This window comes from Hyaena hyaena, unplaced genomic scaffold (genome assembly GCF_003009895.1).
Source record: "Hyaena hyaena isolate Hyena2069 unplaced genomic scaffold, ASM300989v1 scaffold_944, whole genome shotgun sequence".
Classification (NCBI taxonomy): Eukaryota; Metazoa; Chordata; class Mammalia; order Carnivora; family Hyaenidae; genus Hyaena; species Hyaena hyaena.
The window spans coordinates 690830-705409 of record NW_024081577.1 but is presented as its reverse complement, the minus strand read 5'-3'; the positions used below and the strand labels follow the sequence as shown (position 1 = coordinate 705409).

Here is a 14580-nt window from a genome sequence, read left to right as displayed (position 1 = left end):
AGGCAGAGCTCCCAAGAAGGATTAAACCTCAGCTGGGTGGTGGGGTGCTTTGGGGGAGTCATTGATCATCCTTATATGTCATCCTTAAAGAAAGAAAGGAATTGGGGACAGTGGGGTTGGGAGTGGGGACATGTGCAATCACTACAGCTCCCCGTTTGCTCCAGAAACTTCTGAGCCAGTCATATAGTCACAGCGTTACTGATTTCCTGGGGAATTAGTCCAAAGGCACTAACACGAAAACCAGCCATTACTCATTGGCTGGCTTTGGAAGCAGCAGAAGGGATGTGAAGGTGGCAGTCTTCAGCTCACTGCCCCTTACGTCCCTGTGGTGGACTCTGGAGGTGTGCCAAGGCCTTTCGTAAATGCCTCCTCTCCTTGAGCAACTAGAACAGAAGAGGAAGAACGGGGGAGCTGTGCAATTCCTCCCTCCCCACCCCCATTTCTTTACTCCTGATTAAAAAAGCTGTTTGAAAACACTTGAGCAGCTCAGCGAAGGAGATGGGAGCTATTTGGGATGCAAATCTGAATGGATATTATTCAAACACTCATTTTTCCTTATGCAGAATGTATTTGAACAGCAGTGTCAGGCAGTGACCTGTCTGCTTCTTTGTGCCTATGTACCTGTCGGGGAAAAGTCTTTGAATGTGAGTGAGCCTAGGAGCTGGCCTTCAGTCTCAATTCTCAGGTGGCTCTGATGGCCACAGAGATCTTTCCAAAGGGGTGTTCATGGATACCCAAAGAGATTGTCACAGGCTGATATCCGAGGTCCATCACCCTGTTTGGACCCTTTACCATTTGTGCTTAGGGCTTCAGGCTGCTCCAAAGTGCTTGATATCCCTCCAAGACCTCCCCTTCACTCGGGTCCTCACAACCTGCTCTGGGTCCCCTTCACTCATACTAAGCAGTCCTGAGCAGGGTAATTCCAGCAGTCTGGTCTCAAGGAAATTTTTGGCTAAACTATCTACAGGGACATTTCTATTTTAACATTTGGACCGTCAGTGTATTAATTCTGGTTTTGTTTTTTTTTTTACAAATAGTTTATTGTCAAATTAGTTTCCACATAACACCCAGTGCTCATCCCCACAAGTGCCCTCCTCCATGCCCATCCCCCTTCCCCCCACATCCATCAGTCCTCAGTTTTTGTCAGCATTCAAGAGTCTCTCATGGTTTGCCTCTCTCCCTTTCCCCCACCATTTCCGCCCTTCTTCTCCCCCTTGTTCCTCCATCAAGTTCCTCCTATTCCTCCTATACGTGCACACATATGATATTTGTCCTTCTCTGCCTGACTTATTTCGCTCAGCATAACACCCTCAAGGTCCATCCATGTTGCTACACATGGCCAGATTTCATTGTTTCTCATTGCCATGTAGTATTCCATGGTATAGATAAACCACATCTTTTTGATCCATTCTTCTTTTGATGGACACTTTGTCTCTTTCCATGTTTTTGCTATTGTTGATAGTGCTGCTATGAACATTGGGGTACATGTGCTCCTATGCCTCAGCATTTCTGTATCCCTTGGGTAAATTCCTAGCAGTGCTATTGCTGGGTCCTAGGGGAGTTCTATTGTTAGTTTCCTGAGGAACCTCCACACTGTTTTCCAGAGGGGCTGTACCAGTTTACATCCCCACCAACAGTGTAGGAGGGTGCCCGTTTGTCAGTGTATTAATTCTTAAAATCAACTGAAAAAGTAAAGATATAGTTTAAGCCACTTTAGACATTTACACTTAAAGGAGGGTCAGGAACAAAGTAGGTGCAGTTTGCAGGGGGGAGACATGAGAATACTTCTCAGACACCTTAGGTGCAAGAGGTATGAAGAAGGTGTCTTTGATCAGGGCCGACACCAAATACTCTCTGAAAATAACCTGAAGGAAACATTAATGCTATTTTACTATTTTGGAAAGAGAAGCCTCTTTCTGCCCAGATCTCCGTGTTATCAGCAGTTACAGTCAGAGCATCCTCTCTGGAGAAGTAAGACATGGCAGCCAGCGTGTGGAGTTTGGCACACCTTGGGAGAGGTCCAGTTTCCATTTTGCCTTCAATGAAGATGACATGGAAGAGACCAGGCCGTCCAGTTTCTGCCATGTCCCCCAGGAGGGGGCTGGCTCTGCACTTAAGAAATGACTGTGCTCACACCTGGCCCCAGGGCTGGCCTCCAAATTGCAGAAGTGACATTTGGCAGAGGTGGTTTGGAAGCTCTGCAATGCTGTGGGGTCTGTGAGGGAAGCAGGTGCCAGAGGAAAGTGGCTGGACATCCTTGCCGTGCTGGGGGTTGCGCGGCCCAGCTTCCCAAACTCATGTGTCCATACTTCACCTCCGCAAGAGGAGAGCCAGGGTCTGTAGAGTTGTAGCAACTAAGGAGGAGAAAAGGAGAATCTTCTGGAAGATGGAGGTTGCCCAGACACTGCTGTGGTTCTGTTACAAAGACCACTTCCTCCCTGACCCAGCTGACAGCACTCTGTGTGCTTCTGGTGGTTTGTTGAATTGTACTGCTGCATGCTGGCAAAGCCCAGCAGTGCCAGTGTGCGTGCAATTGCCAGGAAGCTATGGACAAGGGGTCCTAGGTCAGGCGGGTAGAGATTCTTTTCTGGCAGTAGCTTGTCTAGGGGCACCCAAAAGCACCAAAGAAGGTGCAGGCTGAGGCTTGAATGTGCAAAAAGAAAAAACAGGAATTTACTCTTGTTATCTAAAAAATAAGAAATTAAGCTTTACTTATTTTTAATATACATGTTGAGAGTGGTGTGTGAATTATCCCTGTCACAGAGTTGCGTGATAAAATTTTCTGGTTGATGGGGTGTGAGATCATAAATGTTTCCAGACCATGGTTGTAAAGAAAAACTAGCTTAAAGGATAAATGGTGCTGGTGAATTGAAAAGACCAATGCAGATTTTTCAGGATAAAATATGCCTGCTGAGTGGTTCAAGATTAAGGGGCAGTTGATAACCAGGTGTGGCAGCTGGAAGTGGCCATCAGCTCCAACATGGCCTTGGTAAATGGTCTGTCCCATCACCCACCTCCCACGAGGGCAGGGCCGAGTCGGGGTTTGAGAGATATAAAGAATCTTGATCTTGACTCTTCCTGTGAGCAAAGCATAGTTCAAAGTTGTGTTCCCACATGATGAGCACAGCTAGGACACAGTTAGTTTTCTGGAGAAATATCTCAGTTAAACTGACCTAAGATTCTTCCTTATAATGCCAGTAAGCACAGGTTGCATAGAGGAGCTGGGTCTCTGGACAAACATAATTTCCTACATATGTTCCATAGATTACAAGTCGGTGGGCTTGTAATAGGTATGACAGAGGAGAGCAAGTTCTGTAAAACAAGGCTTTTGAGAACTTTTAATGTACTGAGGAACACTGTGATCCTTGGTTCTCCAAGAGGGGGAAGTCTTTTTTAACTACAAATACACCTCTCTCTGTCTGTTTTTGGGCAGAGCATATCCAGGGTTAAGTGTTTCACAAAATGCATTTTTTTGGAAAATGTCACCCTAATGCCCCTTCTCCCCTGCACCTCTCAAAATCCACATTATTTATTAATTAAAAAAAAATTTTTAACCTTTATTTATTTTTGAAAGAGAGAGAGTATGAGTGGGGGAGGAGCAGAAAGAGAGAGGGAGACAGAATCTGAAACAGACTCCAAGCTCTGAGATATCAGCACAGAACCTGATGCAGGGCTGGGGCCCAGGAACCACAAGATCATGACCTGAGCTGAAGTCAGACGCTTAACTGACTGAGCCACCTAGGCACCCCTGAGAATCCACTTTAGATTCACTTCTAAGTAGAGTGGATTTGTAAATAATTTGAAGCTAATAGATCTGCATTGATTCTATCAATTAGTATTGCTACTGTTACTATTATTAGCGATAATTTACTTGTTTTATGTTAATCCAAACTAACAAAACACATATAAGTTCTCTTGTACTTATTCCCAAAGGTGGAGAAAAACAGAAGGGAAAACACAAATCCTTTTCCGCATGAACACATTGGTAGTATAAGTGCATCAAATTAAACGCAGCACAGTGAATTGTTGACAAATCCGGCAAGCAGCTCAGAATGAGACCTGGGAAAATGAGCACCAAGATGGGTTGGTCAATTCTGTCTCACAGAATGGCACACAACTCTCCACAAAAGAAAATCTGGAATAATAATAATTTGTCAGTGGGAAAGACATTTCCACTGGGTATTGTAAGAAGGAAGACATTGGAGCAATACTAACCATGGCTTACTGAATGCTTGTGATGAACTGGGCTAATTTTATTTTCACAAGCCAGGGCAGTAATTACTCAGGTCTCCATTCACCTCCTATAGATGAGGAAAATTGAGACCCAGTGAAGCTGGGAACTGCACCCATACTCACACAGTGGCAGACTGGGCATCAGACCCAAGCCTTGTGCCTTTAAAGACCATGTGAGCATCCATGAGGCTCCAGCTCCGGAGACAGCCTTGTCACTGACCATCACTACTTGATTTCAGCCCAGTAGTGGCTCTCTGTCAAGGAGGGACATATGCACGTGGAGCTGTGGATAGAAGGGTCAGAGATACTGGATTGGAAAAGGACTGGCTTGAGCTAGATCAAGGGACAGGAGCTGGGAGTTTCATTCCAATCCAGACAAACTATGATTTCTTAGGGACCCAGGTGACTTGAGACAATAGGCAGGAATGATCGAATGACTGATCCAATGTCACATTACTGTACTGTTCTTTTTAATGAGCAAACCCCTTATATAATTAAACATTTTAAAAAACTGCATTACCCAGCCCAAACCAGTACTTGAAAACAAAAACAGAAGCATGAGATTGAAGACGATGCAGGGGCAATCTTTGATATTAATAGATTTTCAAACTGTTGGAGCCTCAGGTATTAGATCCCATCAAACAAAAAGCATTATTCAATGAAAAGAAAGGAATGTTCTCCCTAGTTTTCTTGAACTGGGAAATGGATACGAAGGCTGTAGTTTTATTCCTGTAATACATAATAGATGTGATGTTGGGCTGCTGCATAGTTGCATACAAGACCTATTTATTCACTAAGTACTTCACTCCAAATGATAAATTTATTCAAGGCTCCTGTCCTTCCTCCAGGTCTGATTCTGAGCTGTTTGTGAAATTGTCAACAGTTCCCTGTGCTGTGTTCAATTTGATGCACTACACTATCAATGTGTTCATGGAGAAAAGAACTCATATTTTTCCCTTTTGTTTTTCTCCCCCTTTGGGAATGAGATACAGAAGTACTGACATGAGTACTACTGTGTCCACTAGATCAGTGAAACCCCTGTGTGCCTAGTGAGGTCAGCGGGGCTTTGTTCTCTCCTGTGTCTGTATTCCAGGATAGGATACACTGATTTTCTTACCTTTAATTTCATTGACTTTTTCAGTAGAGGATCATTTGATCATCAAAGTGACATGTAAGTTCCTGTGGCCAGGGACATGGCTCACCCTCTCTGGGTTCTCTGCAGGGGATGGACCAAGGCTTGGTCATTCCAGAGCTCTCAGTGGTAGCACCGAGGCATGAGACACCATCAGTCTGAATAAGGGTTCATAGCTGATTTGGGAGGAAAGTCATGAGAATCAGATCAGAAAGGATCCACAAGAAAGAATCCAAGAAGGAATTTGGACAAAAGGCCAAATACATTTTGAAAATTGCATTTTTGCTTTACCTGTATAGTTTGAATTATGTTAGACCAGTGTTTTTCAAACTTGAGCATGCTTCAGAGTCACCTAGAGGGGCTGTTAAAACTCAGATTGCTGGGTTCCACCCCCGGAGTTTTTAATTCCGTAGGTGTGAGATGGGCATTAACTTTTGTAGTTCTAGCAAGTTCCCAGGTGTTTCTGATGCTACTCATCCAGGGACAACACTTTGAGGACCACCTCACTGGAGCATCAACTCTTAAAGCTTATGTGGATCTTAGAATTATTATGTCTCTTTGTTTTCCAGGTAAGAAAACTACATCCAAAGTGATTATTTTGCCATTGACAAACAGATGGTCAATATCAGGTCAGAGACTAAATCCTGGTACATGCCCTTTCCAGTCTATCTCATTGCCGCACTTCCCCATCCATGCCTCCGTGTCTTGTAAAGTTGTTTTTTCATGGATGTGCAAGTATTTTTTTTATCTTTTTTCAAGTTTTTATTTAAGTTCTAGTTAGTTCACATTCCGTGTAATATTGTTTTCAGGAGTAGAATCTAGTGATTCATCACTTACATACAACACCCAGTGCTCAATATGACAAGTCCCCTCCTTAATGCCCATCACCCATTTAGCCCATCCCCTACCCACCTCCCACCATCAACCCTCAGTTTGTTCTCTGTCATAAACAGTCCCTTGTGATTTGTTTCCCTCGGTCTTTTTTCTCCCCTTCCCATATGTTCATCTGTTTTGTTTCTCAAATTCCACATATGAGTAAAATCATATGACATTTGTCTTTCTCTGCTTGTCTTATTTCACTGAGCATGTCTTCTGGCTCTGTCCACATCATTGAAAATGGCATGATTTCACTCCTTTTGATCGCTGAGTAATATTTCATTGTATATATGTATAACACATCTTCTTTATCCATTTGTCAGTTGATGGACATTTGGGCTTTTTTCATAGTTTGACTATTGTTGATAATGTACATGTACCTTCTTTGAAAATGTATTTTTGGTATCCTTTGGGTAAATACCTAGGAGTGCAATTCCTGGATCATAGGATAGTTCTATTTTTGAGGAACCTCCACACTGTTTTCCAGAGTGGCTGCACCAATTTGCATTCCTACTAAGAATGCAAAAGGGTTCCCCTTTCTCTGCATACTCACCAACATCTGTTGTTTCCAGATTGTTCATTTTAGCCATTCTGACAGATGAGAGGTGGTATCTTATTGTGGTTTTTATTTCTATTTCCCTGATGATGAGTGATGTTGAACAGCATTTCATGTGTCTGTTAGCCATCTGGATGTCTTCTTTGGAGAAATGTCTATACATGTCTTCTGCCCATTTCTTTCTTCCTTTCTTCTCTTTTCTCTTCTCTTCTCTTCTCTTCTCTTCTCTTCTCTTCTTCTCTTTTCTTTTTTGAGGATGAAGGAGAGCAGAGAAAGAGAGAAGATCTTAAGCAGTTTCCTTGCCCAGTGCAGAGCCCAACATGGGGCTTGATCTCATGACCATGAGATTGTGACCTAGGCCAACATCAAGAATTGGACTGACCTAACTGACTTAAACCTACTGAGCCACACAGGCACTCCCCCCCTTTCTGTCCATTTATTAACTGGATCTTTTGTGTTTTGGGTGTTGAGTTTGGTAATTTCTTTATAGATTTTGGATACTAACACTATATCATATATGTCATTTGCAAATATCTTCTCCTATTCTATAGGCTGCTTTTTTGTTTTGTTGTTTGTTTCCTTCACTGTGCAGAAAACTTTCATCTGGATGAAGCTCTAATAGTTCATTTTTGCTTCTTGCAACCTGTCTGGTAAGAAGTTGCTACAGCCGAGGACAAAGAGGTTGTTGCCCGTGTTCTCCTCTAGGTTTTGACGGTTTCTTCCTGGTCTTCCATCCTTTTATTTTATGGATGGCTTTTATTTTGAGTTTATTTTTGTATATGGTGTAAAAAAGCGGTCCAGTTTCATTTTTCTGCATCTTGCTTTTCAGTTTTCCCAGCACCATTTGTTGGAGATTGTCTTTTTTCCATTGGATATTCTTTCCTGCTTTGTCAAGGATTAGTTGACCATGTAGTGGTAGGTCAATTTCTGGATTTTCTATTCTCTTCCATTGATCTCTGTGTCTTTTTTTGTGCCAGTACCATATTGTCTTGATGCCTACAACTTTGTAATATAGCTTGAAGTCCAGAATGTTGATGCCTCTAACTTTGTTTTCTTCAAGATTGCTTTCACTATTCAGGGTCTCTTGTGGTTCCATATAGATATTAAATTGTAGCTCTGTGAGAAATGCTAGTGGTATTTTGAAGGGATTGATTACATGTATGGATTGCTTTGGGTAGTATAGACATTTTAACAGTGTTTGTTCTTCTAATCCATGAGTATGGAATGTCTTTTCCATTCCTTTGTGTCCTCTTTAATTTCTTTCATAACTGTTCTATATTTTTCAGAGTACAGGTATTTTACCTCTTTGGTTAAGTTTATTTTGAGGTATGTTATTGTTTTTTGTGCAATTGTAAATGTAATCAATTCCTTGATGTCTTTTTCTGCTGCTTCACTATTGGTGTATAGAAATGCAACAGATTACTGCACATTGATTTCATATCTGGGTCTCTTTGAATTCGTATTAGTTCTAGCAATTTTTTTGGTGGAGTCTTTCCAGTGTTCTACATAGAGTATCATGTTGTTTGCAAATAATGAAAGTTTGATTTCTTTCTTGCCTTTGGATGCCTTTTATTTCTTTTTGTTGCCTGCTGTGGTTAAGACTTCTTAGTACATCTCCATCTTGTTCCTGACCTTAGACAAAAAAGCCTCAGTTTTTCCGCTTTGAGTATATTAGCTGTGGGTGTTTCATAGATGGCCTTTATGATGTTGAGGTATGTTCCATCTGTCCCTACTTCGTTGAAGACTTTTATCAACGTGGATGTGCATATTGTTTGTGCTGACCAAGACTGTAAACTTTTCAAGAGGATATTCACTATTTTTTTAGTGTCGTCGGAGAGCTAACAGGTCTGGTGGCAGAGTTGGACTGAGCAGGATGTGCATCCTGGCTCTGCCACTGTGTAGCTCGACGATGTTCAGCACATTACTCAGCTTCTCTAAACCTCTGTTTCTCATGGGAAAGTGAGAGTAATTGCGGTAGACAGAATAAAGAGCCCCAAAACATCTTCCCACTCCAATCCTGGGAACCTGTGAGTATATTCCGTACATGGCAAGGAGGAATTAAGATTGCTAACTGGCCAATGCTAAAATCAAGAGATTACTCTGGATTATTGGGTAGAACCGATGTGATCACAAGGGTTCTTTTTATTTTTTTAATATTTATTTTTGAGAGAGAGAGAGAGACAGAGTGAGTGGGGATAGGGGAGCAGAGAGAGAGGGAAACACAGAATCCAAAGCATTTTGAAACACAGAATCCACAGCACAGAGCCTGCTGTGGCTCAAGCCCATGAACTATGAGATTATGACTTGTGCCAAAGTTGGATGCTTAACTGACTGAGCCACCCAGGCGCCCCTAACATGTGTCCTTTAAATGTGGAAGAAGGAGGCAGAGAAGTGGGTGTCAGGAAGCCTTCTCTTGACCTTTGCTGCCTTTGAGGTTGGAAGGGGGCCACAAGCCAAGGAATGCAGGTGATCTCTAGAAGCTGAGAAAGGCAAGGAAAAGAGGATTCTTCCTTAGAGTCATGCAGCCATGCTGACACACCTTGAGCATGGCGCAATGAAAGCTTTTTGGACTCCTGACCTCCAGATGATTTAAGGTGTTGGCTACTTATTTCAGCAGCCACAGAAAGAGCATGCAGCCACCCTGTGCACCTACACAACTGTGGTGAGCTTACGGGAAACAAAGGGTGCAAAATATCAGCATGGTGGTCAGTGTGAGGTGAGACCCCCTCCAGTGGAGTGAAGACTGAGCCTTGCACACCTCGATCAGACCCCCAGCAAGAGACTTTCTGAGTGGCAGCTTTTCTGAATCTACCTTGGTTTCTTTAACACTCGAAGCTCATCTTTTTCCCCCCAGCCTAGCCTATGGGTCGGAGCTGACTTGTGTGTCTGACAAAGGTTTCCTCAGATGGGCTCCTCTCTCCTGTACTCTCCCTCCTCAATCCTGACAGCTGCCACAGCCCTGCTGTCTGTGTTGCTCATTTTTCAATTCTAAGAAGCACTTTGGCACAGCCAGAAGCGGAACCCTGCCAAAACGAATCCATCAAAAAACTAAGTCTTCTACTGGTTTCACTGAGGAAGGGAATAAATGGATTCTGAGCATGTATTTGCCTATGTCTGATTTGATAACCATGTCTTATCAGTAGATGGAAGTGGAATTACAAATGGGGGTCGTCCTTCATGTGTGATGGTGATTCTCAATTTGGGGGTTCAGGTAGTTTTCAGACTGTGCTGCAGTAGCCTGTTTTCTGATTTTTCTTCTCATTTTTTTTTTATTCTACAGCCAAAACTGCGTAGACGCGTACCCCACATTCCTTGTTGTGCTCTGGAGCGCTGGGCTACTCTGCAGCCAAGGTAAGGTAACTGAGGCTTCTCTTTGTGTGCTCTCTTTCTAAGCATCCATCTTGAGGATGTTCAAATGCAGGCTTTTTGTTGAAAAGACTTTGCTTGACCTCCAGCTCCGATCCTGTGAAGCCCTGGAGAGGTGTGCACCCTCGGGAAGTCGTGTTTCAGGCATGCTCTGTGCCTGGGTGGTGCGGGTGTGATAATACATTGCTAATGTTTGCTCCCTGGTGGCTGGTTGAGAGCTTCTGCACTGACAAGGGTGGTTTAAGGCTAAATGTGACTCAGAATCCTTAAGCAGCATTAGCTCAGATACAAGGGCATTATAAATGAGAGCGCCTGAGGGATCTATTCTGGGACTGCTGTCACTCTGCCCTTCTGCTAACAAGCTTCCAGCATGGCAAGTCCTCTGTGGGGTGTGTGTCTGCAGAGCCAGGAGCCGGATTCCGGGTCTCCAGCCTTCTCCGGGGTTATCAGCCGCCCACAGTCTTGACTACAGCAGGTTGACTCCCAGGGTTTATTTAAAATGAAAAGGAAACCAGAGTCATGTTTTTTGGTCCCCTTCGGAGATTGGCACTGTGCCTGGTGGAGGCTTGGCATGACCTGGCCAGCTGCCACAGTGTGGCTCCGGCAGGGTGTGTAAGAAAAGGCCACTAGTGTCCTCTGAGGGACCATTTAATCCTTATCCTCTTTTCCCACTTTGTAGAGTTGGTAGAGGGGATATTATCTGCCTGTATTATCTTTTTAAAATTTTATTTATTTACTCTTGAGAGAGATAGAGAGAGTGAGTCGGCGGTGGGGAGAGAGAGATAGAGAGAGTGAGCTGGGGATGGGGAGAGAGAGATAGAGTGAGCTGGGGATGGGGAGAGAGGTAGAGAGTCTCAAGTAGGCTCCACACCGTTCAATGCGGGGCTTGAACACTGAACTGTAAGATCATGACCTGGGCCGAAACTGAGTCAGACGCTTAACCCCCTGAGCCACCCAGGCGCCCCTCCCTCTATTATCTTTGAGTTTAGGGAGATAAGATAACTTGTTCAAGGTTATTTAGCTGGTGAATAACAGAGTCAGAATGAGAGCCCAGGTCTTTGGGGCTAAATCCTGGATTTTGCACCAGTACTTTTCTGCACTATTCATGTACATAATGCATAGACATTGGGCACCTGCTACATGACAAGCCCTGTACTTCGATACACAGTAATAAGTAAGAGACAGTGGCGGAGCACATAGCGCTGGGTGAGATGACCTAAAGGAAACAAGTGAATGGATAAATTACTGCTGTGAGTGAGACGTGCCATGAAGGAAAAGAATCAGGTGCAGGGACAGAGAGCAGAGGTGAGGGATGGCAGCAGAAACTCCTTCAGGGACACCATGTGGCCTCCTTCTGTGCTCCATAAGGCTATTACTCACTATTTACTTACCACTATCTATCCTGAGTGAAATAAGAAACATGTCTGGCATAACTTGAAAAATCAAGTCAAATTATGCTTATACAAGGAGTTAATATTCTTTTTATGTCTTAGATGATACTTGATTTAGATGAATCTAGAGCTCTGTTAGCTAGATAAATACAAAGGGAGTTTGAAAGTGTTTCAGAGCCTCAGAACTATGTGCCTTCTGCCAAAAAGATGTTGGCATTGCTAGGGGAGAAAAGTGTCAGTAAACCTTCTTCGATCATCGTCATTTTTTTTTTTTAAAGATTTTTATTTATTTCTAGGAGAGAGAGAGAGAGAGAGAGACAGTGTGAGCAAGGGAGGGTCAGAGAGAGAGGGAGTCACAGACTGAAACAGGCTGTAGGCTCCGAGCTGGCAGTCAGCACAGAGCCCGACGCGGGGCTCGAACCCACGAACCGCGAGATCGTGACCTAAGCGAAAGTCGGACGCTTAACCGACTAAGCCACCCAGGCGCCTTGATCATCGTCATTTCTTATGCTCTATAGCAAATTATTGAACTGTTTCATCAGAAGAAACCTCGGAGATCATTTTAGCTCAGAGTATTCACTTTAGAGAAGCAGGAGCCCCAGAGGGGCGAGTGGTTTGCTCAACCTCTAAATTTTCAAGTCCAGATTTGAACCCACTGTGCTCCTCCTGGGTCCAGGAGTTTGAGCACAGCCATTTTCCACTCCTGACTCTTGCGAGCTCATTTTCAGTGTAGCTCCTGTTAAAAGAGACTGGCTGGTAAGTTAGAGCAGAGCCATCCAGATGGAACAAACCAGGAAAAACGTTACTCAGGGCAGGTTGTGAATTGTGACAGTTTTGTGACCTTCAGATAATAGCATAAACCTCATACATGGTTTATTTTGTGTTTTGGTTTTCTTATCTGTCACATAACACTAATATTTTGGGACGATCTGGGGACTAACAGACTGGAGACAGTTGTGTTTTTTTTTAATGTTTTCTTTATTTTGAGAGACAGAGAGAGAGAGAGAGCACATGCATGAGCAGGGGAGAGGAGGGAGATAGAGGAAGATAGAGGGAATCCCAAGCAGGCTCCACACAGTCAGTGCAGAGCCCGATGTTGGGTTCTAACTCATGAACTGTGAGATCATGACCTAAGCTGAAATCAAGAGTCAAATGCTTAATCAAATGAGCCACTCAGAAGCCCTGGGAGACAATGGTGAGAACATTCATTGCTGGTGTAACCCTGGGCTGCTATTCACTCATCTTTCCTAAACCTCAGTTACCCCATTTGTAAAGCAGGAATAATTCCCAGGAGGATTAAGTGAGAGAATGTGCATAAAGCTCCTGACACAATGCATGGTATATATAAGTTGAACCATATAAAACCTCTGATGCCTAACCGTTTTAGGACCCACAAAAATGGCAGTTTCATATAGTTCAGCCTAACAATAGAAGCCCAAGAAGTGTGATTATTGATGGATGGTAATGGTGGTGGTAACATGGTTTTAAAATTATACAAACTTGGTTTCAAATGCCACCTTGTTATAAAATAAAATTCCACCGAATAAAATTGAAGATCTAATTGGTTTCATTAAGGGATTCATAAATCCTGCATCTCATCAAACAAGCAAGAGGGGAGCTCAGAGGCACTGTACAAAATGGGAGGTTTTTATAGGAAGGAGGGGGAGGTAAGAAAGTTGTTAGCAAAAGAAAAGGAACATTCCAGACATGGCTGCTTTCCTTCAGAGGAGAGAGGAGGAGATCTTATTCTGCAGACCTCATCTTCCACACGTGGGAGAGGACCCATGTGACCAATGAGTGTATTGGTTCAGATCAGAAAATTCTTGACTACAGGTTAAGACTGCATTTCGGGGGGTGGGGGATTGAAATTGCTATTAGATTAGATATGAAGCATAGTTTGGGGGCTTGGCCTAAGTGATGCCATTGTGGCTCTGTGGTTTTCTTTTTAACAATCTTTTCTTTGGCTTCCTTGATTTTTATTAATTCACTTAACAAATAATTTTGAAAACCAGTATGTGCCAGGCACTATGCCAAGCACAGAGGTGCTGGCTAGCCAAAGATGTGTGTTCTCATGGGTCTTTTGATCCAGTAAGTGAATCTGGGCAAACTGACTTCTTGAGCCTAAATTTCTGCATCTACTCAATGGTGACAGTAATGCATTCGTTGCCAGGTGGCTGGGAGGCCTGGAGACCCAAGGACTCAAAGTGCCTGAGATATAAAAAGCACTCTGTCAATGCAATTAATTTGGCATTTGAATATTGCTGGGAGGTCTTCAGAGTGCTTTTATACCCATGCATCTGTATCACCCTCATGATTATTCCTGAGCTACAATCAGCTCTTTGTCCAGATGTAGAGTGAGTTAAGTATTAGCTCCTGACCGTAATGGTCCTGGTGGGGTTGGGTTTTCTAACTCTCACCTTCGAGGTTCAGGACTCCTGCTGCTCACCGCTGTTCCTCATGGGACTAGAAGGCAGAGGGATTCTCCTTCCCTAGAGATCTTTTCTGAATTGACAGCAATCATTCAGAAAAGGTCGAGGGTTGCACTGCCTGGTGGCTGAGAAGGGAAGGGTATACTTTTAAGAGAGCCTACTTAGAGCTGGGCTTGGGGCTCAGGTCTGGTTCCCCACCCTGTGCCCTGGGTCACATCACACATGTGCGCACACGCACAAGCACGCGCGCGCGCACACACACACACACACACAGAAACCACCTATTCCCACCTGACAGTCTTACATAAGCTCCTTGACCCCTGAAATGCATAAGCAAAGTGATACTAGTCATGTGCAAGGATTCAGAATAGACGATGGGCCCGAAAACACTTTGTAAACTGCACCACAATGCCCGTAGAAAGTAACATTACTATTATCAAGGTCCTAGGTTTCTACCAGCCCTGGGCCTCTGCTGAAGTTCACCTCCACCCCAGCTGCCAGTGCTTGAGGTTTCTGCTAGATTTTGTGACCAACATAGTTGTATAGTGACCGTGTTTCTATTATGATAACTTGGCACACTCTGGTGTCTGTGAAACT

General features: G+C 43.6%; 1 protein-coding gene across 1 annotated transcript in view; it reads left to right on the top strand.

The window, feature by feature from the left end:
- LOC120223064 (arachidonate 5-lipoxygenase activating protein) overlaps positions 1 to 14580 on the top strand; it is a 29772-nt gene that overhangs the window by 7205 nt on the left and 7987 nt on the right. The window contains exon 3 of the mRNA XM_039221111.1: positions 10078 to 10148. Coding sequence (XP_039077042.1) covers positions 10078 to 10148 — 71 coding nt within the window. The remainder of the gene's footprint in view (positions 1 to 10077; positions 10149 to 14580) is intronic.